Here is a 26,712-nt window from a genome sequence, read left to right as displayed (position 1 = left end):
GGATTTGAGACCAGATCCCCAGGAAGACTGCAGAGCAACACAGAAGGGATTGCTGCGCTAGGACCTTGCCATATCAATTGTCTATAGTTTCCTTCCCCCTGTCCACAGGGCCCGCTGAAAGATCACCTCTTGATGCCTTCAGTTTAACCTTTTATTGACACAAAGGAGAAAGGATTGGATCAGTTTCGCCTTTGAGCGCCCAGAACTCTGCCTCCCTCCCTCCCATCAAATTAGCACCAAGTGCGGGTTTGCACAGCCCTAAAGCCCAAGCAGGTGTCCTCACACACCCTTTCCTTTCCAAGAAGGCCTCTGTAAGATGAAAAACTGACCCCGGTGGTCAGGGAGGAGGCTGAGTTAGAAGGGTGGCTGGCAGTGTTCCTGGAGCCACCCCTTCCTGAGGAGCGGGCAGAGCTGATGTAGGAGAATACAGGGTTTCCTCACTCACACCCCTGGGGAGCTGCCGTGACGGGATGGGGACAGACATGGACAGGGCGATGGGGCAGGACAGTACAAACAAAGGTACATTTGGGAAAGTGAAGGACCAAGGAGCTCACCCTTGCTGAGTCTAGCGTGTGAATGGGAGGTATAGGTGTGCGGGGTCAGCAATGGCCCTACCCAAATACGCCTCCCCGAATCAGATTTATCACGCCGGGAACCCCAAGGAAGAGGTGTAGGGTTGGGAAGAGACGAATGCAGAGGTCTGTGCTGTGGACTGGTAACCACTGCTGGTGGGAAGGTCCCCGCAGTCTCTGATGACACTCAGTGACTCCCAGAGTTATCCCCACCGAGGGAGGGGTGCTGTTGGCAGGCCAGTTCCACTGCCACTGCCCCCCAGCGGGGGGCCTTTACGTCTGAGGTCAGACCTGAGACTCTGGCCCTCAGAGCTCCTCATGGATCTTCTCCCGGTCCTCATCTGACTTCAGCTTGAGTTCCTCGGCTGTGATCTTGCCATCCTGGTTTCGATCCTGGTTCTGAAACATGTCTCCTATAGTTTTGTCAGGGTCTTGCCCTGGCATGAGGCGCCCTTTGCCTTCATTCACTTGAGCCTTGATGAAGGAGGAGAACTGGAGGAGGGGAGAGCAGAGGACATCAAAGCGGTGAGGGTCCATGTCAACAGCTGTGGGTGGCCTAGGGAAGGGGCCTCGGGTGGAGTCCAACACTGTTTCCCCAGGCCTGGGTGTCGGGGAATTCAGGCTGGTATAACTTGGGGAGCAGGTGGGGTATAACTTGGGGAGCAGGCGGGGTATAACTTGGGGAGCAGGCGGGGTATAACTTGGGGAGCAGGTGGGGTATAACTTGGGGAGCAGGCGGGGTGTAACGGGGAGCAGGCGGGGTGTAACTTGGGGAGCAGGTGGGGTACGAGACAGCCAGATGGGAGGGCGGACTGCACAGTGTGCAGGAGAGGAAGGCTTGAAGCTCAACAAGTGCAGTGGGGGTGGGCAGAGGGCAAGGAAGCATGCTCTGGCTTCCAGGTCCAGGCTGTGACTAAGTTCCCAGCCTACCTCTTCCGGGGGCACCTCTCCATCTTTATTGAGATCCATGTCTTCAAACAGGCTGGGTGGAGGATCCTGGTGCCACACAAACAGGTAGCCCGTGGGCAAGCCGTCCTCTCGGGATACCAGCTCCACCTCAAATAGCAGGACAGCACTGCCAGGGACGCCCCGGGCTGGAGAGAGGGAGGGGAAAGAAGGGGACAGGGTTCCAGTGGGGCCTGAAGCTAAGCCTTAACATGGGCTGATGGGGGAAGCCCTTCTGTGTATATGTCTGTCTTATTGGTTGATAAAGAAAGCACTATTGGCCAACGGGGAAACAAGTTAGGTGGGACTAGGAGTCGAGGAGGATTCTGGGAAATGTAGTCAAGAGCAGGGAGTTGCCATTCAATCCTGGGAGGAGCAAGTCTGGCATTCTTGGTAAGATAAGACCTTATAAACATACATATTAGCAGTTATGGGTTAACAATAAAGTCAGAGCTAGCCATTAAGAAACCATAGCAAGGGGCTGGAGAGATGGCTCAGAGGTTAAGAGCACTGACTGTTCTTCCAGAGGTCCTAAGTTCAATTCCTGCCAATCACATGGTGGCTCACAACCACCTTGAATGAGATCTGGTGCCCTCTTCTGGCATGCAGGCAGAAGATTGTATACATAATAAATAAATAAATAAAATATTTAAAAAAAAAGAAAGAAAGAAACCATAGCAAACGGCCAACAGCTTCATAATATAGCGTCCTGCGTGTTCATTTGGGACTGGTACGGCTCTGGGACCAGGCTGGCGGGAAGAATGCTTGTCACAATGGGCCTTAGTTTTCTCTCACGGAAGGGGCATGAGATGTTTAGGAACTGTCCTAAAAGTTTCCCTGATCCCACCCCTCGGCCACCAAGGTCTGAGATGGGCAGGGCAGACTGGAAATAGACATTGTATCCAGGTCGATGTCCCTTACCTCCACTCTCCCCATGGGCCAGGTGTGGGGGCACAATGAGCTGCCTCCTCTCTCCCACACACATGCCCTGCAGGCCCCTGTCCAGACCTTCTATCACTTTGTTGGCGCCCAGGGTGGCCTGTTGAGGGGCCTCATAGTCGTGGCTGTGGGGAAATTGGATTCCCAGGTCAGAGGCAGAGATATCTGAGGACTCATCTCTTTCAACTTCTCCGTTATACTAGAGTGGAAGTTCTCTCTTCCTCTAGTTTCTCTCCCCCACCGTTTTCCCCATATTTCATATCTGTGGCTCCCTGAGGCTCACTCAGATGGGGACTTGCGGAGGAATTGAGAGACTGTGAGACCAGAGAGAGGAGAAAGGGCCTGCAAGCTATTAGAAGCCCACCCACACCTGAGCCCACCACTTGCCCAGCCCTAGCCCTGCCCAAGAACCCACGAAGAGAAGAGCCTGGTGCCGTCCAGTAGAGAGCAGTTGTAATGGTAGCGAATGAAGTCCCCAATCTTGGATGTCTCGTTGCAGTTCTCAGGTGGCCGGAACAGAGTCTTGATTTCCACAGGGTCCGCGGGGTTGTGGAAGTCGATGACATGCACGTCAAAGATGAGCACGGCTGAGCCAGGGATCTTGTCTCCTGAGGCCAGATGGGGCATGGTTAGCTCAGGGCTCTGGGTGAGGGCTGCTCACTGTCTCCACGGGGCCCAGACTGGTACCCCTTCCCAATCTCAGGGAGTCATATGAGGTCAGATATGTTCTAGAATGAGTGCTTCCTACATCTTGCTGTTGGAGTGATGGGACAGGCAGGCAGGAAAACCCTTTTCCAACCAACACCTTGCAAGCAAGCTCCCAGTAACATCCTTCTATGAGTGGTCCCAGCGCACCAGTGAGGAGCCTGAGGCTCCCAGAATCTCTAATACAGGCCTCTTTGCTCAGTGGTGCTGTTTATTCTTTTTTTTTTTTTCTTTTGGTTTTTCAAGACAGGATTTCTCTGTGGCTTTGGAGGCTGCCCTGGAACTAGCTTTTGTAGACCAGACTGGTCTTGAACTCACAGATATCCACCTGCCTCTGCCTCCCGAGTGCTGGAATTAAAGATGTGCACCACCAAGGCCCGGCTTGCTGTTTATTCTTAACCATCCTCTATCCCCAAACTTAGGTGTTGGCTGCCTTTCTCCACTGGGGGAGGGGTTTGGGAAGGGAGTGAGGCCTGCCTTGAAGGAACAGGATAGGGTCTGCTTGGTAGAGTTCCAATGGGTGACCAATATAAATTGTACATGCTTGGCAATGGGAGAGACAGCAATCCTAGGGGCACACGTAAGAGGAGCTGAGGGGTGGCCTGGGTACCAAATCCTACCTGTCCCGTTCTCCCCGTAGGCAAGGTGAGGGGGCACAGTAATCCTCCTTCGTTCCCCTATGCATGCACCCTGCAGCCCCTGGTCCATCCCAGGGATGATGTAACCCTGCCCGACATAGGTATTGTAGGTGTGGTTGCGGGAGTAGCTGCAACAGAGGGGAACGGGTGGGGAGGGAGTCAAAAGGACCCCACCCCTTCCAGCCCCCCCCTTCAGAGTGCCCTTCAACCCCCACCCTCCCATCTCAGGGGACCCTCTAACCTGGAATCAAAGAGGGTACCATCCATTAGAGAGCCATTGTAGTGGTAACGCATAAAGTCCCCTGCCACGGCTCGCCGGACACAGTCCTGGGGCAGCTCCAGCGTCTCCAGCTGGACTGTGTCCTTCGGGTTGTGGACATCAATCAGCAGGACATGGAAGACGAGGGAGGCCTGCGGGGGTATCACAGTCCCTGGGGAGGGCACAGGGCTTGAACCATACAGGTGGGGAGGAAGCCCAGGCTCAGCAAGGGGCCTCATGCAAAAAAGAACTACTCTGGTCTCCTACATCCCCCTCCTTTGGTTGTCCCCAGAGCCATCACCAACCCATTCTGAGCCTGTGTGTAAATCAGAATAAAGCAATTCTGTCTGGGGAGGGAGATTTCATCTCCACTTGAGTCCTTGGCTGGATGCCCTTGGACTGAACACAATCCCCGTAGAGCCCTAGTTGCCCCTCTTCTGGAGAATTCCCCTGTGCCCTTGCCTTACCATAGCCTTTCTCCCCATAAGCCAGGAAGGGAGGAATGATGATCTTCCTTTTCTCTCCAGGACACATGCCTAGCAGCCCTTGGTCCATGCCTTTAATCAGCCAACCAGAGCCGATGTAGGTGTCGTACGTGCCTCCCCTGCTGTAGCTGCAGAGAATAAGGCGAAGACCCTGTGGCTGGAGGTGAGGGAGGCAGAACAGGCCCGGGCTGCCTGCTCTTGGTCACATGTCCCGGCCTTAGGACTCCTCGCAGGTTCTACCTGTTGTCAAAGGCAGTGCCATCCAGCAGAGTGCCGTTGTAGTGATAGCGCACAAAGTCGCCGTTCTGCACCATGCGGGGGCAGTAAGGAGAGCGCAGGAGGATGGACATTTGCACCGTGTCCGCCTTGTTCCACACATCCAGCAGGACCACGTCAAAATAGAGGGTGGCATCAGGGGGAATGAGGCCCGCTGTGGGGAAGCAGCAAGGGCCAAGTTGACAGCAGTCCCGACACCTCCCCCACCATCTGCTATACCTCTGACCCCAACTCCCATCCCTCCTAGCCACGCTGTGACTCCACACAGGGCTCTGTACCCATCTCCTCTCATTCCAGAGTGAAACAATGGCCGTAGCCCCTACCAATCAGACTGAGCGCAGTGTGACCTTGGCCAAGTCATCCAGCCCCTTTGAGCTTCAGCATTCTATCTATTCCTGCTTCCTGCCCACCCCTCCCCCACCGCGTCCCACCCCCTGTGACCATACCCCAGCCTCCTTACCCACACCAATGCTGCCGTAGCCCAGGTGGGGAGGCACAATGAGGCGACGGCGCTCGTTAACACACATGCCCATGAGACCTCTGTCCATGCCAGTGATGAGGCGGCCTACACCCACAATGATGGCCACCAGGGTGGTGCGATCATAGCTGGGGAGTAAAGGGACAGATAGGCATGCACACAGCTACAGGATACCCTCTGCCCACAGTCTCATAAACACAGGACACGATGCGGGCACACACACTCCTCACTTCCTCTCCTCTCCAGGTCTCTCTCCTGGGCTAGCCCTTCTGCTCCAATTAGGACATCAGACTGGATGGGTGTAGTGGTGCACACCTTTAATCCCAGCAACCCAGAAGCAGAAGCAAGTGGATCTCTGTGAATTCAAGGCCAACCTGATCTAAATAAGGAGTTCCAGGATAGCCAGAGCTAGGTAGAGAAACCCTGTCTTCATCATCATCATCATCATCAAGAACAGGCTGTTTTGTTTTCTAAGAGAAAAACTGAGACCTGATAACCTCATCACCCCATCTATGGTCACAGCTCCTAGTTTCTGCTACTAAGCATCCATTCTCCAAAGAACAGGAAGCAGAAGTGGCCAGAGATGAGGTGGCAAGCAGCCTTGCTCGGAAGAAAGCCCATCCTAAACTTACCCTGGCTGGTATTGATTTTCACAAGTAAAGAGATAGTTCTTTTCTTTAAAGAAAAAAGAGAAAGCGAGATTTGTATATGCATGTATGTCTGTGAGTGTGTGCACACTTCTGTGTGCACCTGTGCACACATGCAGAGGCCCCCAAAGGGCACTGACCCTAGGTATGCACAGGATGCCCAATTTCTCATATGGGTGCTAACGCTTGTAATGATTGTAAAGCAAGCACCCTTAACTACTGGGCCACCTCTGCAGTCACCCCTTCCCCTGCTCTTTGAGACGGTAGCATCTGTAGCCCTGGCTGGCCAGGAACTCTCTATGTAGTCAAGTCTTCCTGCCTTTGCCTCCTGAATGTGGGATTACATGTGGATGCCACCATACCCAGCTGATGGTGGTTCTGGGAATCCCAGGACTTCATGCATGCTGGGCAAGTACTCTAACTGAACTACACTCCCAGCCCCAAGAATGGGATAGTAATCTGTTCATATTCATTTTACGTATTTGAGTGTTTTGTCTGTGTGTCTATGTACCATGGGCAAACCATGTCTGGTGTCTGTGGATGTCAGAGATCCCACCATAAGAGTTCCGGGAGCCAAACTTAGATCCTCTGCAAGAATAAGCGCTCTTAACCGCCGAGTCATCTCTCCACCCCAGGAGATTCTCTTGGATGAAGGAAACCAAGGGTTAAAAAAGTTTTCTAATTTTAACATTTAAAAACCAGGCCCATCCTAGCACTTGGGAGGCAGAGGCAGGCAGCTCTCTTAAGTTTGAGGCCAACCTGGCCTACTTAGTAACTCTCAAGTCAGCCAGGGCTACATAGTAAGAACTTGTCTCCAAAAAAGGAGTCTGGAGGATGTCTCAGTGTTTAGAGCACTTGTTGCCCTTGCAAAGTATGTGGGTTCAAGTCCCAGTACCTACATGGTGGTTCACAGCCATCCATCCTTCTTCTGACTTCCTCCGACACCAGGCATGCGCCCAGGGCACATACATACATTTGGGCAAAAGATTCATATTTATAAAATAAATAAATATGTATTTTCTTGGTTTGGTTTTTGTTTCTGAGACAGGGTTTCTCTGTGTAGCCCTGACTTTCCTGTAACTCACTCTGTAGACCAGGCTAGCCTTGACTGAACTCAGAGATCTGTCTGCCTCTGCCTCCCAAGTGTTGAGATTAAAGGTATGTGCCATGCTGGGAGGTGGTAATTTTTTTTCATTATTATTTTAGCTTTTTTAAGGTTACTGGCTGTGCTCCCAGCTCTATCCCTCACTTTGCCCACAGTGTAGATATTATGTCTAGTCTATTTCCTTTACAATGCTGTACAAAGGTCAATGCTGTGCACAACGTTTCTGAGTTAAACGCCCTCAGGCTTATGGTTCTCCCCAGAGCCAAGGCCAATATGTCCTGAACCCACTGGAGGTCTGCAGGCACTGTGGAATCCACTGTCGTTCATCTTCCTCATTTGCACCCTTAGGAAGTAGGGCTGGTCCCATCCCATGTTTCAGACAAGGAAAGTGAAGATTAAAGAGACGAAACTCCTCCTCTGTCGCAGCCTGGATTCGAACCCAGGGTCTGACACTATAGAGACAGTATTCTCATCCAGTCCACAATCTCCCTCCAGAGTCATGACCACTAATTGCTTGTGGGCTGAATTGCATACTTGGGAGAAGAGACTGAAGGGTGACTCTCCTTTTTTGGTGTAGAGTTTCAAGTGTGATAGGGCCTGAAGTTTATCTTATAGCCTGGAAAGAGGCTGCCACACAGCCCTGCTCTGTCCCCAATAACCAACGGGGATCTGCCTGTCTGACCAAGAACCTAGGTCAGAATGGAAGCCTGATCCTCAAGCCAAGGCTGGCAATGCAGCCTAGTGTTGGCTGCTAAAGCAAAGATGGAGGAACTGAGTCCTGAGACTTGGAGAAGGTGGCAGGGAGGTCCCCAGGGTGGCATGTCACACTTGTGACACGTGGACAGTTGGACACAGCACCAGCTATGGCCTTCTCCAAAGTTACAAGGCCCACTCTGCTTAAGGCCCTCCCTGGCTTTCCAGGGTCCTATGCCCTAAAGAAAATGTTGCTTCTCTAGTCTCCAAAGGCATAGGAAACCCGAGGTGGAGGTAGACAGGGAGCCAGGGTGTGTGAAAAGGCAGAAGGCCCCATCCACCATCTCACCCCCCAGGGTTCACATGTAGAATGCACAGTCTCTGTTCCTCCTAAGACTGTGTACCAGGGTACCGCTCATGTCTTTAAATAAGGAAATGGTAAACAAATGCTCACTTCAGGGAGCACCAAGTATTCTGGGGGGGATGTGTGTGTGTGTGTGTGTGGGTCTTTCAGGAGTTGAAGATCTGGTATTGAAAACAGGGCTACCTTGAAAAGGGCCCCTCCCCAGGGTGCTGTTTGGGGCTAGGGGTCGTGGGAGGAATACAGGAATACAAAGCTTACAAGGGGCTGCATTCCCTGGGAGCTTAGGGAAGTGGTGTTGAGTCTGGGATGCCCGACGTCTTACCTGGAGTCAAACTTCTTCCCATCTTCGAAAGTGCCATTGTAGTGGTAACGCACAAAATCCCCCATCTGCACTTCTCGGGGACAGGCCCTGGGGATATGGTACCTCTCGATGACCACATCTTCCAAGGGGGCTCCGGCCGGGCTGGCACGGCCCAGCCCTCTCTCCAAAACCTGTAGAAGCAGCAGCAACCGCAGGATGGGAAGCCGGCGGAGGGTGTGGCTGGGGGACCCCACAAGGAACATGGTGCCCAGATCGAGGACGCCGGCAACGAGGGCAGACGCCAGCCGTCAGCCTCCTTCCCCCTCCTCAGAGCTGACTCCCCCCCTTCCTGTCCTCTCTCCCTACCCCGCCCTGGCGAGTCCACGTGGAATGGGGGCTGGGGAGACTGAGCTGGCCGGGTGGGGTTCTGTTTGTGGTGGACTAGGAGGAGGGGGTCAGGTTGAGAGTCTCTGGAGTCCCAGGAATTTGCCACAAAGATCTCTGAGTCTCCCTCCCCCAAAACTTCGGGCCTGGCCCAGAGGGAGGCTCGGGAGAGCTGAGAAGTCAGAATGGACTTCCAAGAGAAAGTTTTTTTTTTTTTTCTTCTTGAGCCTCTGGGTCCTAAAGCTGGTTGGAAGCATCTCTAGCTTTTCCTGGCTCCCCAAATCTAGGCCCCTCTGGTGGCAGGTGAGGCGGTAATCTGTAGGATCTCTCAGTCCTTCCCCCCTGCCCCAACTTTCTTCCCGGGAATTGAGGGGTGGGGTGGGGGAAGGTGTTCTTCTAGGTGAAAGGCAGCTTTATCCTGCAATAGCAAGGAAAGACACAGGGATCAAACTCAGTCGGGAGGCTGGTAGTGTCCAGTGCCCGGTGTGCGGGGCAACACGAGCTGTGTTGCCCCCTCGACGCCGGCGCGGGGCCACCTAGAGGGTGCAAAGGGAGTTCTGGAGAAAAGATCAGATTCACCCGGAGCATAGACAAAGTGGAGAGAGGTGGCACTTGAGGTTGGGGACGCTGCCGGTGGGGAGGGGCTTCCTGGGCGTGAAATAGAGCCCCACCTACCCGGGTTAGGGGAGAGGGCGGGGCGGGGAAAGCATTGCAAGTGTGGGAAGTGCAGCCCACGTAGCGGACTAGGGCGACAACTGACCCTCCGAAAAAAGAGGGCTGTCCCAACCTCCCCGCTTTAGCCCGGGGCTCGGCGCTAAGACCCAGCAGGAACTCCGGGGGTGGGGGTGGGGGGGCTGGAGCCAGTCGGTCCTCGGGCTGCTCCGAGAGCCTCGGGGCGCGGCGCGGGCATGGCTCGCCCGGCGTGGGGGTTGCTGTGGCTGCTGCTGGGCAGCGCGGGCGCGCAGTACGAGAAGTACAGCTTCCGAGGCTTCCCTCCGGAGGACCTGATGCCTCTGGCCACGGCCTACGGCCACGCTCTGGAGCAGTACGAGGGCGAGAGCTGGCGCGAGAGCGCGCGCTACCTGGAGGCGGCGCTGCGGCTGCACCGGCTGCTGCGCGACAGCGAGGCCTTCTGCCACGCCAACTGCAGCGGCCCCGCCGCCTCGCAGCCCCGGCCCGCGCCCGGCCCGGACGATGACAGCGACGGCGATGGCGAGGACTGGGCGCGCGAGCTGCGGCTCTTCGGTCACGTCCTGGAGCGCGCCGCCTGCCTGCGGCGCTGCAAGCGGACGCTGCCCGCCTTCCAGGTCCCCTACCCGCCGAGGCAGCTGCTGCGCGACTTCCAGAGCCGCCTGCCCTATCAGTACCTGCACTACGCGCAGTTCAAGGTGGGCGCGGCCCGGACCGCCGTCGAGTTTCCCTAGAACAGTGAGGCCGGCGGTGCGCCCGACGCCCCACTGACCCACTCCCCACGCCCCTCACCAGGCGAACCGACTGGAGAAGGCGGTGGCTGCGGCCTACACCTTCCTCCAGAGGAACCCCAAGCACGAGCTGACCGCCAAGTACCTCAGCTACTACAGGGGGATGCTGGATATGGGAGATGAGTCCCTTACCGACCTAGAGGCCCAGCCCTACGAGGTGTGGAGAGAGTGGGAGGGTGGGCTGGCCTTGGCGCGCCTCCCTACATCCCCGTCCCCCCCAAACACACACCTTACTAGTTGTCCGGGTGCCCTTGACTCCCCGGTGCCATGCTCCTCTCCAGGCTGTGTTCCTCCGGGCTGTGAAGCTCTACAACAGCGGGGACTTCCGCGGCAGCACAGAAGACATGGAGCGGGCCCTGGCAGAGTACATGACAGTCTTCGCTCGGTGTCTAGCTGGCTGTGAGGGGGCCCCTGAGCAGGTAGACTTCAAGGACTTCTACCCAGCCATAGCAGGTATCTCCTACTCAGACCACCGTGGGTATCCCTCACCCACAGGACCCCTGCTTCCCAGGCCTCCCGAGGCCTCCTAACACGTGGCTATGACCTGCAAGGGCATTCAGTGGATACAGCAAAGTTCTCGGAAGCTACACGAGTTAGGCCTTTTCTGTCTCCAGTCTGATGAGAGAAATGCTGGTATACATAGCAAATTACGGGGCAGTTAGGGCTGTATAGAGAAATCTTGTCTCAAAAAGGGGGCCGGGGAGCATGGTATCGGACGACTTTCATACCAGCACTCCGGAGGCAGAGCTAGGTGGATCTCTGTGAGTTCAAGGCCAGTCTGGTCTTCGGGCCACCAACCAGCTCCCAACACCAGTTACCAAATCATGACAGGAGACTTGATTAGGAAATGTTCAGTCTTATCTTACGCTTGTCCCATTAGCTCTTGTAACTTAAATTAACCTGTTTCTTTTCATCTACATTTTGCTTCGGGGCTTTTTACTTTTCTTTCATTCTGTGTCCTATTTGGATTTGGTGGCTGCCGGGCTGACTGACCCTGGGCATCTCCCTTACTTTCAACCTCATTTTCTCCTCGCTTGCTTTCTCCTCCTACTCAGTCTCTGCCCACCAGCCTCTGCCCTCTACTGCCTAGCTATTAGCCTGTCCCTCTAATGCTCAGCTACTGATCACTTGTCTTTTTATTAGACCAATCAGGTGTTTTAGACAGGCAAGGTGAAACAGCAACACATCTTAAACAAATGCAGCAACACACCTTTACATAGTTAAAGTAATGTTCCACAACACTGGTCTACATAGTGAGTTCCAGAACACCTATAATTACATAGTGACTCCCTGTCTCAAAACAAAAACAAAAAACAAACGAAAGACACAACAAAAAAAGCTTCAGAATCCACACCAGACAAGTGTGTGAAGAAAGCAACTGGGGACAAAAATCACAGCCAGCCTTTGGATCCCGAACCACAAGGCCCTTCAAGGAGAGTAAAGGTGAGGGCTGGAGAGATGGCTCAGTGGTCAAGAAAACTGACTGCTCTTCCAGAGGACCTGGGTTCAATTCCCAGCACCCACATGGCAGCTCACAACTGTCTAACTCTGGTATCTAAAACCCTCATACATACATAAGATCCTGTAAGGTCTCAGTTCCATCTAAAGGTCACCTGCTGTTCTCCCAGAATTCCCCCTGGTGTCAAATAGGGGTTGAGCAACAGAGGTAGGGGACAGCAAGTTCTTCTCAGCTAGCATTTTGTACTGTGCGCCAAGCATTTCATACATGCTGACACATGAAATCTTGACAAGGACATACTTCTTGTAGAGGGAAACAGGCTCCAAAGGCTGATCTTGGTCTCCACGGGCAATCAGGTTTACTACACGGCAGTTCCTAACTGCTGCATCCTTCTAGATCTTTTTGCAGAGTCTCTACAGTGCAAGGTGGACTGTGAAGACAATCTCATACCCAACGTGGGTGGCTACTTTGTGGACAAGTTTGTGGCCACCATGTATCACTACCTGCAGTTTGCCTACTACAAATGTGAGCTTCCTGAATGGGCTGGTGAGGTGGGGTAAGGGTGAGGTCCCCCAGAAATGTAGGACGGTGTCTCTCAGATTGAAGACTCTGGAAAAGGGGGTGAAAGGCTAGGGGTGGTGCAGACATGGGCAGGAGCCCAGGCAGGGGACATGGGGGAAGGCGAGAAGCCTCAAGGAAGAATTAGAGGTATTCCCGGGGGTAGACCAGGACGGCGACGCTGCTCAGCACTGAAGATCTATGTAGCCCTCATCTCTCTCCTGTCACCAGCACCATGCCCCTGACATTCCGGGACCCATTCATTAGATTAAACTGAGGTTTCTAAAGGGCAAGAGACCATTATCCCCATGAGTAGGGAGTCACAGAGAGGATGTGTCATCTGCTGGGGCTGGAGTGGGCAGTTCAAGGTTCCTACCACTCAGGGATGAACCCTTCAGAGGCTAGAGCTGTGAGCGAAAGATCTGAGGTCTGGAGACTCTTCCTGAGGGCTGTGGCAAAGCGCCCTGAAGGTCTCTAATTCCTCCAGCTGCTGTCACTCTTCAGCGATATCAGCACAAGCAGTTTACCTAGTCCCTCTGTGCCTCCAAAGCTTTACCACAATGACAATGATTGACATGTCAGTGACTCACACTTGCCTGGTCCAAGGGCAACACCCTGGGCCTGTTGGATTGTGTTCTTTTGGGCCGGGTGAGGAGCCAGCAGATATTCTGGAAGGTGTCTGGGGGTAGAGGCAGCAGGCTAGGTTGGAAGGTGGGAGTGAGATGGGGTGAGTGGGTTGCCTTTGAAGGAAACATCGGGGTTACCCCTTACTCTGTCCGGTCTGCAGTGAATGACGTGCGCCAGGCCGCCCGAAGTGCTGCTAGCTACATGCTCTTTGACCCCAAGGACAGCATCATGCAGCAGAACCTGGTGTATTACCGCTTCCACCGGGCTCGCTGGGGCCTTGAAGAGGAGGACTTCCAGCCCCGGGAGGTGGGAACTGCCTCTAGTGAGGCACTGGCCTAATGTGCAGTTTTGTGGTTTGGTTTAGAAAAAAAACAAAAACAAAAAACCTCTTGACTTCCTTGGAAGGCTGGAGAGGAAGGGGAAGGATAAGTGTGGGCTGTGGTTAGAGTCTAGGCTTCAGCATAGTGTCTGGGATGTGGGAGAGATGCAAATAGGTGTCCACGCATGCCCGCTTTCACCTCAGTGCTGTCCTTTGAGCTTTCCCTCCCCAGGGCCTGCTAGCCTGAACCAATGACAAAACCCCTTGGCAGGTTAGGGCAAGGCTGGCAAATGTGAGTCCCATGGTACCATCCCCACTTTCCATGCCTGTGGCAGACATTACTAATGGATTGAAGCACTCTTCCTCCTGGAATCCTCAGAATCCTTCCTAATCCAGTGTTCCAAGTAGCTAGGATTATTCTGTGAGCTGATCCACTTCCCCCTGAGCCCTGAGCCCTGCCTTTGCCATCTGTCAGCGAGGTCCCCTCCTCACTCAATCCTTCCTTCCCTCCCCCTAGGAGGCCATGCTCTACCACAACCAGACCTCCGAGCTCCGGGAGTTACTGGACTTCACACGCATGTACCTTCAGTCAGATGATGAGGTGAGTGGCGCCATGATGGGCACATGTTAGGCTCTTTCCTGAGGTCACTGTTGTGAAGCAGGACTTTCCTGTCCCCCGTCTGTACCTCCCCTTTCCCGCCACCTTGTGTTCCCATGGTTCTTTCTCTGCCTGTCCCAGGTCTATGCCTCCTGCGCCCAGCTCAAATGGCAGCTCCTTTAGGGAGCACTTGCTGTATGCCCTGGCTTTTCTTCTGGGGCTGCACTGGTCTCCCTACCTGCCTAGCCACCTGACCTGAGACCTGGAGTTACTCACAGTCCTCATCCATCTCACCATGGCCAGATGGCCAGTCTCCTTGACAACTGCATCCCAGGACAGGAGACTAAATTTTCCCCAGCTCTGCTACAGAACCTCACATTATGCCCATTCTCAGGAACTGTGTTTGAGCCAGTGGACAAATGAATGAATGAATGAGTGAGTGAGTGAATGATACTGGTAAGAGCCATTGTATGCACCAGTTCATAGTGAGGGTTTGGAGGCCTAGGTTTCTTGGGGGATTGCTATGCAACTTGTTTATCCACCCCCTCAGTACGCTCACTGTACCCCACATTCAGTGATCTCAGAAACAGGGTCTGCATTGTGACACATGGCTAACTTAGGTCCTGTTCATCCAGCTCCGTCATTTGCCAGATGGGTGGCCTTAGCATCGGCTGGTCTTAAGTAACTTAGCAAAGTCCTGCATCTTCACCCATCAGCTGACTTTTATTGTGGTGACGATTAAAGGAGATGATTTAGAGCACCAAGTATGCAGCTGGCACTCAGTAGCTGCTGAGGACACGCAGCAGTTTTGATGGCTGTCACTTTTGGTCTGCTGTTTGCCGGACATCAGGCTTGGGTTGCAGTAAGTGGCTGAGAGGAACAGTCTGTCTCCCAGAGGTTCTCACAAGGAAGGCGGAGACCGTGCAGCTGCAGGGGCCAGTGTGGGTATCGGTCAGGGCGATGTTTGAAACCCTCAGCCTGGGGTGGACTTGTGGTTTTGGCGGAATCCATGGCCCATCCAGGTCGGGGTTGCAAAGACATTGCTGGCAGGGGAGCAGAGGCAGAAGACAAAATGCACAGACTAGCAGTGTTCTCACCGGGGGTGGGGCCAAAGGTGGGGCTGAGGTGCAAGCCATGCTGACGCTGGCACCCCGCCTCTGCTGGTGGAGCCCCAAGTGTCACTCAGGGAAGCAGTTTCAGAATGGGACCCGGCAGGACAAACCCTGACGTTGCCCTCATGTTAGATACTGACACTGGGGAGAGGTTTTCAGGCCCGCCTGCTCACCTCCTGCCAAGACAGTACCAGGAGACCTACTGAAGTGTGTGTGAGCTGAAAGATGGGTGGGGTATTCTGATCTGAAGGGGAACCTGTATGGATGTGGGGCTGCTGTTACTCAGTTACCGCCCCCCCCAACCCTGGGCTGCTCTAGATGGAACTGGAGGAGACGGAATCACCCCCGAATGACCTGGAGCAGACAGGAGAAGCGCTGTCTGATGCTGAGTTTGAAGGGGAGGGCGACTATGAGGAGGGCCTCTATGCGGACTGGTGGCAGGAGCCAGATGCCAAGGGCGATGAGGCCGAGGCCGGTCAGTAATGGATTGCGATGCAGGGATAACACAGTTTGGGATGGGCTCTAGGGACAGGGGTTCTCCCTGGGCTATGGTGTCGGTGGAATGCGGGTGGGTGCTGCCACCCTGCTCTGGGGTGCTCCAGCCTGTTAGAGATCTACCCTCCTGCTAGTTCAGTCCATAGACACCTGCTGACATGGGCAGGACTAACTCTTTGCTCTCTCCTTCCTTTTCAGAGCCAGAACCTGAGCTGGCATAAGAGTGGTGGCACACGCCTTTAATCCCAGCACTTGAGAGGCAGAGGCAGGCGGATCTCTGTGAGTTCGAGGCCAGCCTGGTCTACAGAGCAAGTTCCAGGACAGCCAGGGCTGTTACACAAAGAAACCCTGTCTCAAAAAAAAAAAAAAAAAAAGAGCGGTGACATGGTGCACCCCTCAAACTCAGGATACCAGGCTAGGAGCAAGAACTATTTATTAAAACTTAAAATGGCCAGGAGTAGTGGTGCATGCCTTTGACACCAGCACCCAAGGGAGGTAGAAGCAGGCGGATCTCAGTTCCAGGCCAGCGTGACCTACAAATCCACACCAGTTGAGGCTACATAGTGAGACCTTGTTTAAAAAAAAAAACAGCTGAGTGTGGTAGCACAGGCCTTTAATTCCAGCACTTGGAATGTGAGTTCAAGGCCAGTCGAGGTTACATAGTGAGACCCGGTTTCAAAATAAAACAAAAAGAAAAATCTTAAAAGGGACATAGTTGGTCTCCCACCCAGACTCCACCCTGCCTCTCTGTGTCCTTGAACCGCAGAATGGTGGCCATGTTGCTGGCTGGCAACTGAGTTGGTGGGGGCCGCTTCTCCCCCTTTCTGCTCCAAGGTGGACATCCTCCTGAGGAAGTTTTCATCTTCTGGCTTGAGTCTTACAGAACCAAGGCCAGCCAGGTGACAGTTCTGTCCGAGCTGCAGAGGGGGTTGAAGAACTCGGGCTTGGAGTTCTGGTGCTCAATAAATGTTTATTGTTGAATGAATCACTGCACCTGAGGCCAGTCTCCAAGGTTGAGCTGTGTGGGGACAGGTACTTGCCTCCCTCCCTCAACCCATCTTCCTTATCTACATAATGCCAGCTGGTGTACCCTGTGGCCTTGGCACCCTCTCCAACCTTGTCATCTGAGAGCGGGGGTTTCCTCTTAACTGTGTGCAACCTCAGACTTGCCACCAGGGGGCATGAAGACACAGCATTCCCTGCTGCGTTCGGAAGACAGTGGGCTTCAGATTTCTAACCCGGGGCTGTCTGTGTCTTTCAGAGTTCCAGGTCACTCTTCTTGGGGCTTATGCAGAGGGGATCTAAAGACATTTAATACATGTCTTTCTTTCTAGGAATTTCCCTAGAATTAGAGCAAGCATGCCCAGTCTGGCTATTCCTGGAACCCCAGCTCAGTAGCCAGAGGAGCCCTAGGGAAATGGTTTGAAAACTTTGGACTTCTTGAAATGCAATGGGACCATCAGAGTTCACTTGCCCAACCTTGCATTGGCTCTGGGGGACAGGAGTCTGGAGGAGCAGGGGCAGAGATGCCCTATAACTAATCGTTCCTACTGCCATTCTATTGCAGGGAGTTAGGGGCAAAAGGGGCACTTTCAAGAGGAACACAGAGTCAAGGTGACTCTACACCTCAACAAACTCCCAGGGGACAGAGGCCTCTAAAATGGAAGATGGAGTTGACCCAGGGAAGGGCATGCAGTTCTCATTGCCACACCCCTGCTCCTGGGTGCCAGATGACCTGTCTTGGGGCCCACACACCTAGAGGACTGATATTCCATCTAACTCCTCCCTAGGCTCTGGTCCAAGTCTGTTGGTCTTTAGAGGCAGAACTGGGTAAGGATAGCTTCTCTCTCTAACCTCTATTTCTATCATAGGAAAGTGGTTCCTGACAGCTCCCAGGTTCCAGGATGGCTCTGTCCACCCTCACCCTCCCAGGCTGTTGAGCTGTCAGCGTCTAGTGGCCCACCCCCCTGCTCCAGGGAGGGGCTGCCCTCCAGGTCTGGCACAGCATGGTGCAGGGAGCAGCGGGAGGGGCCTGAGCATGCCTGTACAGATGTGTGCTGCTGTGAGAACCAGCTCTGGAATCTGGACTGCTGGGTGTGGGCATGGAAAGTGCTTGTGGATCAGAGTGCATAGGTGTGTGTGTGTGTGCGCATGTGCGTGTGCGTGTGTGCGTGTGTGTGCGTGTGTGTGTATGTGTGCGTGTGTGTATGTGTGTGTGTGCGCGCGTGTGTGTGTGTGTGTGTGTGTGTGTGTGTGTGTGTGTGTGTGTGTGTGTGCCTGCATGCAGAGGTCTGAGGTTATCTGTGGCAGCCGTGAGCCTGTGGCACCCAGATGTCTCTCAGCGTGTATCTGTCCATATATGTGTGTGTCTAAGTGTGTTTGGGGAAGGCTTCAGTCATCCACACATTGAGCACCTTTTATGTACCTGGCATGCTCCAAGCAAGCGCAAGGCACATGATGATGAACAAAACAGGCCACTCACCCCACCCTCTCTGAGCTTCTGTTCCCCTGGAGGCAGGCGGTAAACAGTAGGTCTTATATAAATTGTTGGTATCTCAGGACTCAGGAGGCAGAAGTTCCAGACCAGCCAGGGCTACACAGGAAGACCCTGTCTAAAAACAAAAATTGAGTTATGCTAGATGTATTAAATAGGAAAATAGAGCAGGCGGGGGACCCAGAACACTGGAGGGTTTCAGTCTGTGTGTGACTGTTTGAGTACTCGCCTGAATGTATTTGTGCCACCTACCCCTAGCAATCCCATCCAGGCTCTCAGCTAGTCCAGTATGCCTCAGTCAGCTCCCCTTTCTCAGGGAGCTGCAAGCCCCTCCCATCCCTCCCTAATGTGAGCCTCTCCCATTACCCAGCCAGCTGGCTCCCCAAACCGGTGAGACAGAGTCCCAGCCGGTCGGTCTCTGCGTGGGCCCTCCAGCCCACTCTCCCAGCCCCACCCAATGCAGATGCTCTCACCTTTCCTCACCCCTCCTACAACACCCATCAGCTCTTCCATTCTCAACAGTATGCTGGGTGGAGGGGAGCGATGGGCACAAAAACACAAGGATGTGACCTCACACAGTCAGACAAACTCGAGATGCCACAGAAATGTTCTGCATGCAGAACATTCCCATTCATATGAAAGCAGAACTCTGTAATGAGGAATGCCTCCCAGGTACCACATATTCAGGTGATGCTCAGAGAAGGGAAAGTGAAGTGTTATGGTCTGAAGGAAGGAAGGAAGGAAGGAAGGAAGGAAGGAAGGAAGGAAGGAAGGAAGGGGGCCCTGGGCTTTGAGCTGTCTGCTGGGGCCAGGGAGAATGGTGGGGAATAGAGCCCCTACTAAGTTTAGCCTATAAGGAATTGAAAAGGGAGAGTGGGGAAGAAAAGAGGAAAGATGAAGGAGGGAGGAATAGAGTCCTGATTTCAGGCCCATGGCATTTAGGTCTCTTGTTTGGTGACCTGGGACAGGGTTGTTGGGGACACTTAGGATATATGATATAGTAGCTTCCTGAATCCTGAGAATGATAGTCAGAGGAAGAAAGTTCCATCAGCTCCCCCAAATACCAGTAAATTCCAAAGAAATGAATTCCCATCTTAGCCTGGAAATAATTTTTTTAGCCAGTCTAATTTAGTACTAGGGTGCTGCTTACAACTTCCATGGCATTAATGTTATTAGTACTGACAACCCGCTATGATGGGATCAGCTTTGAAAAGAATACCTAAAGAGTCTGGAGAGATGGTTCAACAGTTAGGAGCACTGGTTGGTCTTCCAGAGGACCTGGGTTTGACTCCCAGCACCCACAGGGCAGCTCTGTCCAACAACCTAGAACTCCAATTCCAGGGGATCCTCTGCCTCCCTCTGCCCTTTGCAGGCACTGCTCACACACAGTGCACAGACATACTTTTAGACAAAACAACTGTGCACAATACAATTTTTACATTCAAAAATAAAAGGACGAAACTGCAATGTCTCGTCTGATGTTGCCCATCTCTGAGAAGAGGGTCTCTTCTAGGAACAAAGAAGGGGTCCTTCTCATGTCAGATGGCTGTCAAGCTGGCTCTGAAGCTAATAACTTCACTAGACTGGCAAAGGACACAGGGCCCTAGGGCCTTCTTCTCCCCACTCTGCCCTTCCTCCGGGCCCTCTTACAGTGTTTCTCCAAGGTTAGCCCTGGAAGACAGCTCTGATTTCATGGATGGGGAAACTGAGCCCTTAAGAGTCTGGGTCAGACTTCAGGGCCAGGGCCAACGCTGATCTGGACCAACAGCTGTGGCTGGTTCCCTTTACAATCAAGCTCCAGGACGACGGAATTGGATGGGAATATGCTGGAAGCCATGGAAAGCAGCCCTAGCAGAAACCGAAATCCCAGGCCCAGTCTGTGGCCACCACCTCATAATCACTACCTCCCTGGGTCCCAGCTGGCGCCAAGGGCTCCTGGATAGCATCTCTTTTGTCCCCCGACACAGCCCTTGGGATAGGAGCACCTATTCTGCCCATGACTCAGGTGGGGAAACTGAGGCAATGGGAGGGTGTTTTCGTTTGCCCTCCCCTGCACATGCATATGCTTGACCCCTGGGAAGAGTTCGTTAAGGTCATGAGGAAAGCAGAGGCCAAGAGAACTTGACCCCTGGGTCACCTGGAAGAGTTCGTTAAGGTCATGAGGAAAGCAGAGGCCAAGAGAACTTGACCCCTGGGTCACCTGGAAGAGTTCTTTAAGGTCATGAGGAAAGCAGAGGCCAAGATAACTTGACCCCTGGGTCACCTGGAAGAGTTCTTTAAGGTCATGAGGAAAGCAGAGGCCAAGATAACTTGCCATTTTCCATTTGGGTCACCTCCCCCAGCTCACCTTTTAAAAGAAAGGGACTTGTGCGGCTGGGGGTACAGAGAGTTTGCCTAGTGTGCATGGAGCTCTCGGGTTCCATTCTCAGCACTACATAAACCAAACTGGGTACGGAGACACAGAACTGTAATCCTGGCCCTCTGGAACAGAGGCAGGAGCATCAAAAAAAGTTTAAGATCATCCTCAATTGCATAGCAATTTTAAGGTCAGCCTAGGTTTTGTGAAACTCTATTGGGGGCAAGGGGAGAAAGAGGTGTAATGTTATGTTCCTTGAATGAAGGCAGAGGCGACCATGCCTGATCCCTCCTTTGCATTTGGCTCGATTTCTTAGGGTCTTCCTGGAGCAGCCTCCTAGCAAGGGATGGTTCAACCGGTCCAAGTGCGAAGTCTAGCCTTCCTCCGTGGCCTGCCCAAGTGTGGAGTAGGGAGTGATTTGAGGGCCTCACGGTCACAGGGAACCATTACATTTTTTTCTTATCTCAGAATGAGATTATTCTCTCTGTCACAGACGTAGGGTCAGGCCTGGGAGTCAGAAAACACTGGTCCTATGACCTTAACCTTTAGCAGCTATTTCCAGCATTGTGGTGATATTTATTTTTAATACATTGGTATCCTCAAACTTGGAGGAATCTTTGGTGTTGGGAACCCCTGACCTCTCATACACACTCCCATCCCCACTGGTTTCTCTTATCCACAGCCTGGTCTGTGCCCCTCAGTGCCCCTCCCCCTCTCTGTTGGGATCATAAATTATCCATGAGCTGTAAGTTGGCTGCGGCTTCAATTGGAGCTGAAGTGCTGATGAAATATTCAAGGATCTCAACTCTCACGTTCCCCAGGGCCCTGGCCCTAGATTTCGAGTCCTACTGAGTCACTGGGTCCTAGGAAGTGTGCATGGTGGTCTCTTAGCTTCATCTATTGCTGTGGCCCTGCTTGCTGGGTACCGTAGGTGGTGGCTTAGAGGAAGTGGGGTCTAGGTTGCTGGGTTAGAGCCTGGGAGGGTGTCGGAGGCATCTGTAGCCATTCACCTGCCTTCCAACCTGATTCCCTAACCCTAAAGTGTTCCTAGAGCCTTACCTCAGACGACAGAAATAAGCCTGAAGTATCATCCTTGCTTCCTCCTTTTTCTAGAACCTCACTTCCCCTGAGTTGGAAACAGAGGTTGTTTGGGAGATGACCCACTGGGCAGGACCCAAATGTTCCAGTTCCAGCTCTGCTATGCATTTGCTGTTCATGGGCCCTAGATAAGCCCCCCTCCTGGCTCCAGCCTCGGTTTTCTCTTGTGTGCGGGGAATGGGGATCCATTTCTCCCCAAGAACTCCAAGCTGGGAGGTGTGTGTGTGTGTGTGTCCCACAAGCAGGCGTGGCACATGCACAGGTGCATGCTTGCTCAGGAGCAATGGCCTCTCTGTGGGCAGGGTTCCTAGTTAGTGAGGGCATTTCTCAGGGCTTGTGGAGGGAAGGGAGGGGCAGGCAGGCTGGCAGGAGCCCCACCTGTGTCAGTCTGCTCGAGGAGTCGCCCAAGCCAGGAGCAGGAAGCTGGGTGACTCAGGTGGCAATGTCTCACCGGTCCCTCCCTCCCCCCAAAACTACTCGACGAGGACCTGTTGGCAGTTGCTCAGGAGCTCTCACAACACCCACTTCAGAGCACACCCATGCCACAAGCCTGTTCCGAGACTTTCCTGGTGGGGGTTGGAGCTGAAGGAGAACAGCTGTCCTAGGACTTCATTGTGGGGGGTTGGCGTGGATAAGGCAGACAGACATTCTCAAAAGAGGTCCAGAGCTCCTCTGGGCTCCCCTTCCCCCACCTCTGGTATCTGGCCCTGGCCTGTACTATTTCTGTTTCCCCTATCTCTGTTTTCTAGTCTCCCTGTTTTCTTTTTGGCATTCCATCCCGCCCACATGCCTTGCTGTGAGGTGTCACGTCTGTCGCTGGAGCTACCTCTGTAATTAGGAGCCTGCCTTGGCTGGGAGCACACCCACAGGACTAGCTGTGGGCAGCGGCACCTGGCCTCGAGGCTGCTCCCCAGAACCAAGTGCCACTAAGATGGCAGGAGTGCCCCCCACTCCACCTCCAGACCGCCCCAACACCAGCTGAAGTGGGCATCCCTCCAGCAGGGAGTTCAGAGACTTCCAAAGTCTTCTGTAGCCAGTGTCCCTATCCAGCCCTAAAGGGGTCAGGCCCCACCCCCAACTTCCGTCAGCGCTGGCCGGAGGCTTAAAGATGGATTGAGTTTCCATGCAAGTGAGCAATATGTTAAATGAGCAGTCCAGCCCAAGAGGACCCCACAGTGGCCACCAGGGGCCAGGAAGGACTTTAGAATACTCCCTCTGTCAGAACACAATAGCCCCAGGAAGAACTGTCCCCAGCCCCTGGGGACATCTACCTTTCTGCCTGTCTTTGGCCATAACACAAAGCCACCCTAGCCCTGCGCAAGCATGGGGACACAGCTGCCTCCAACCCTACACATGCGTGAGGACACACTAATGTGTGTCCCAGTGGCAGCCTTCCTCCCACCTTGCCCAGCAACTGGACTTGTAATTTCTTTGGCTTACCACCCACAAGTGACAGGACCTTGGGACAAAAAAAAACATTTTGAAAGATTCATAGACTTAGGAGCAGAGTCCATGCTGCACAAGGAACGCCAGGGTTTCCTGACACCTGGTTTGGAAGGAGTGTGAGTTCTGTGCAGCCTTCTCCCCTCCTTGGCCCTAGATGGAGATTCGTAACTCCAGGAAGACCGGGACAGGGATGAAAAATCAAAGCTTTTAAAGGGTAGGACCCACGACAGAAGGCCTCTTCCCTAGGCTTAAGGATGGCTCTGTACCCAGAGTGACAGACGAACATGCCCATGCTGCCTTTAGGTTTTAAACACTGCATTTGATTCAGATCTGCCCAGAAAAACTTCAGCTGTTGGTAGTTGGTTCTCTGAATGATTCAAAGGTAAGCCTTTCTACAAGTGGCCATCTCTTAGGCCATCTGAGCTGTGTATGTACGTGAGTGTGTGTGTCTGGATCTGTGTATGTGTGCGTGCGCACGTCTGTTTGTTTTTTTTTTTCTTTTTTTCTTTTTTTTTTTTTGGTTTTTACAAGACAGGGTTTCTCTGTATTGTTTTTGAGGCTGTCGGTCCAGCCCGGCCTCGAACTCACAGAGATCTGCCTGCCTCTGCCTCCCGAGTGCTGGGATTAAAGGTGTGCGCCACCACCGCCTGGCCGCGCACATCTGTTTTCTATAGGTCCAAATGACAGCTATCCATCAGGAGGGCTCTCTCTCCACAGCCTAAGGACAAAGTTCAAACAAAGAACGGAAGCCCAGGGAGTTAAAGGGGCTTTCCGTGCAGCCTGACAACCTGAGTTGAATCCCCAGAACCCACATAAAAATGATAGGAATTGTGGAACCAACCCCACAAAGTTGTCGTCTGTCCTCAAGGGCATGCTCTGATGCGTGCATCCATCATGTGTACTACAATAATAATTATGAAGAGGAAAGAACAGAAACTCTTCTGCTCCTTATATGGCCCAGAGGCCTATGGAACATGAGGGAGAAATGACATAAGCAAGGGAGGTGGCCCGGCTGTTCTGGACACTGATTAATGTTCACCTTTGTCTTGAGGTTCTGCAGTGCACAGTCCCTCCTCTTTATGGCTGGCTTCTGTCTCTGGGGAGCTTGGGATGGGCCGGTTGGTGCCCTATTACTCCCGACTCTCAGGCTCTGAAAAGCTGCAAGGTTGAGTTAATCAGATATGTCTTGGTGGCCCAAGGTTTTTGCTCCTACTGAGCTCCAGGCGAGAGAAATGAGGTTAAACTGCAGGGGTATGAGCTGAAGCTAGGCCTCATAAGAAACGCACCACTGTCAGAAAAGAGGAGACAAGGGCCTTCGCTATAAGGGAGACTGGAGAATTCCCTTTTTTGGAGATTTGTCAAATACAAAGATTCTTGCCTTTAAAGGCTGGGAAGCTGAAGACTGGGTAAGATGGCCTGTGGCCTCTCCTTCCAGTTCTAGCTGCAGAGGACGCCATGGCCACAGTTGTGCTCAGCTCTATTCCTAAGGACCTCTTTCTCCACCAGGAGACCAAATCCCTTATGCAGATGGCTGGTTCCAGGAAAGATGGTTTTCTGATTCCTTTCTGTATCCTCAGATGCAGATGAAGCCCCGGTGCTTGGCAGGCACACAGTAGGAGATTAGGAAACACACAGGAAATCCATCCATCTGGGAGGAGTTGGCGCTGCTTCCCTCCCTGAAGCCTCCACCCGGGATCTTAGCTTTGGTCTTGAAGACGTGTTGTGGCTTGTTATGTGCTAAGACATGTAGGGGTGCATTCTGGGGCTACACAGAGCTTATTCAGAAGCCCCAGTCCCTACCCCCAACCCCACCTAGGCTACTACAGCTTTCTCCACAGCCCTCCCCTGCTGCCGTTTGGCTGGAGTGTGATTGGAAGGCGGCAGAGAAACCTGCAAGGGGTTTAGAAGCTTCATGTGGCTGGGTGGGAGGACTTGGTGGAGGATGGAACCCTGGCAGAGGCAGGAGTTTGAGGTGGTGAGTTCTTCTTGAGCTCTGGGCTGATCACTGCTTAATGTGGAGGGTGGCAAGGAGGCAGGTGGGGCGGGATTAGGTGGAGGTAAAGATCCCCAGGTAAACTGGAGGGGGTGGGAGCCAGGGAAACAGCAGAGAGGAGTGAGTGGTCCCGGCAACCTGGCATGTGGAGCTGCAACTAGATCTGGGATGTTGCCATCTTCCTGCCCCTTCCACGAAGACTTATTGGATGGAAGGGAACAAGTTAAGTCTCCTTCCTTTCCCTGTTGGGGAAATGTGGTCAAAGATACTGTTAGGAAACCTTCATCTGGCATTATTTTAGCTCAGAAGCTCTCGTGTGTGTGTGTGTGTGTGTGTGTGTGTGTGTGTGTGTGTGTGTGTGTGTGTGTTCAGGAAATCCTTTTCTAAACAGCCACTCGCCCAACTCCCACCCGCACAGGCTGTTTACTCTTATCACTCTGTAAGCTTTCTGAGAATTAGGATACTTTTAATTTTCTGTGCAACCAGGGTCTAAATTGGCCCCTCACACACAGTTGGCGCTCAGTACTTGGGTTGAATGAATGAACATATACAGGTCACAACAACACTCATCTCATCAACCGCAGGAGGGAATACCCACGTCTTCTTAAGTGGGCTACTTGGAGTTCTTTCGGCTAGCCAACCAGCCTTGAGCACTATGTCTGACTTTCTCCCCAACACCCCCCCCAAGCTTCCTTACACCATCATTCCATCATTTAATCTTTGATGGAATCGCTGTTCTTTTGTCTGTTTCTCCTTGGAGTGTTGTTACCCCTCCCCGCCACAAACACACACACTGACCCTTCCACTCTGCTCCTTGGGATTTTGTGGGACTTGAAATCAGAAGGCGTCATAGGTTGGAGTGCATCATATTTTCTTACGACTGCTTTGAAGCTTAGTTTTTAAATTGCATTACACTTTGTTTACTTTTATCTGTGTAGACTTCAGCGTCTCTCTCCTCCATGTATCAAACCCAGGTTGTCAGGCTTTTACAGCTGAGCTGTCACACAGTCCATTACAAAAATTCTGTTAATGCAGATCATTTTGTTGCTACAACAGTTTTTTTGTTTGTTTGTTGTTTTTCGAGACAGGGTCCTCTGTGTAGCTTTCAAGCCTGTCCTGGAACTAGCTCTGTAGACCAGGCTGTCCTCAAACTCACAGAGATCCACCTGCCTCTGCCTCCCAAGTGCTGGGATTAAAGGCGTGCGCCACCACTACCCTCTAACAGTTTTAAAGAACTGCCTCAAACTGACCATATCATTGGTTTAAATCCTGACATTCCTCAGCTATTTCAGTACTACCACATCTAAGCACTTCATTTAATCTCTCCAACCTAAGACAGATAAAGTTAATGAACCCACTTTACAGGTGAGGAGAAACAAGGTGAAAGGTAAACTAATTGGTCCGAGGTCATACAAAGATTAAGGAGAGAACCGAAACCCAGGCCTTTTATTTCTAGACAGAAGGAACACTCTATCTTTTGCAAGGGGGAGGAATCCCAACCTAGCATAAAGCCTGTGAAATGCTTTACAAACATCTTATTACTACATTGGGGCAAGAATGAATAAGCCTGACGCTGAGTTGGCTGGCCAGTGAAGGCGTCAGTCCTTTCCCATGCCGCCCCCTGACTCACCTGTTGGACAGGTAGGGGGAAGGGGAGAGTAATGAGTCTTACCTGCTCAGGGCTAGGGTGGGGCAAGACACGCCCCACCTGTTCCATTGGCTTTTTCCTTAGTCTTACTGACAGGCCCCTGTCCAATCATAAGGAAGAAACTTTCTATTTGCCAATAGATGCTGAGTGAGGATGAGACCTCAAGTTGGCGTCCACCCCAGAGCCGACTGGCAGTCCCTGGGGCCAATGGTGAGCGCATAAACAGAGGCGGCCGTG

General features: G+C 52.9%; 2 protein-coding genes and 1 long non-coding RNA gene across 4 annotated transcripts; 1 reads left to right on the top strand and 2 right to left on the bottom strand.

Moving 5' to 3' along the window:
• Window positions 1-137: 137 nt before the first annotated feature.
• Window positions 138-9,380, bottom strand: Fkbp10 (FKBP prolyl isomerase 10). 2 transcript variants are annotated; one of them, XM_005087375.4, is made up of 10 exons: window positions 8,429-9,366; window positions 5,280-5,425; window positions 4,784-4,973; window positions 4,526-4,671; window positions 4,041-4,230; window positions 3,782-3,927; window positions 2,872-3,064; window positions 2,439-2,581; window positions 1,503-1,666; window positions 138-1,064 (listed from the first exon to the last, which is right to left on the bottom strand). In XM_005087375.4, the coding sequence occupies exons 1-10, from the start codon at window positions 8,668-8,670 to the stop codon at window positions 879-881; spliced, it is 1,746 nt and encodes a 581-aa protein (XP_005087432.1). In that variant the 5' UTR covers window positions 8,671-9,366; the 3' UTR covers window positions 138-878. The 2 variants fall into 2 exon arrangements, with proteins under 2 accessions (XP_005087432.1, XP_040605627.1); XM_040749693.1 differs by having other exon boundaries at window positions 138-1,666; window positions 8,429-9,380.
• A 137-nt stretch (window positions 9,381-9,517) lies between these two features.
• On the top strand, window positions 9,518-16,425 carry P3h4 (prolyl 3-hydroxylase family member 4 (inactive)). Its single transcript, XM_005087377.4, has 8 exons — window positions 9,518-10,179; window positions 10,277-10,429; window positions 10,554-10,725; window positions 12,128-12,256; window positions 13,077-13,222; window positions 13,753-13,836; window positions 15,264-15,420; window positions 15,639-16,425. Exons 1-8 carry the CDS (start codon window positions 9,700-9,702, stop codon window positions 15,659-15,661), a joined length of 1,344 nt encoding a protein of 447 aa, XP_005087434.1. The 5' UTR covers window positions 9,518-9,699; the 3' UTR covers window positions 15,662-16,425.
• On the bottom strand, window positions 14,538-26,698 carry LOC121141508. Its single transcript, XR_005878441.1, has 2 exons — window positions 26,500-26,698; window positions 14,538-14,876 (listed from the first exon to the last, which is right to left on the bottom strand). It is a non-coding gene; the product is annotated as an uncharacterized LOC121141508 (long non-coding RNA).
• Window positions 26,699-26,712: the final 14 nt, after the last annotated feature.

Source organism: Mesocricetus auratus, unplaced genomic scaffold (genome assembly GCF_017639785.1).
Source record: "Mesocricetus auratus isolate SY011 unplaced genomic scaffold, BCM_Maur_2.0 Super-Scaffold_100007, whole genome shotgun sequence".
NCBI lineage: Eukaryota > Metazoa > Chordata > Mammalia > Rodentia > Cricetidae > Mesocricetus > Mesocricetus auratus.
The sequence above is the reverse complement of the archived record's forward strand: the minus strand, read 5'-3'. Positions and strand labels throughout refer to the sequence as shown.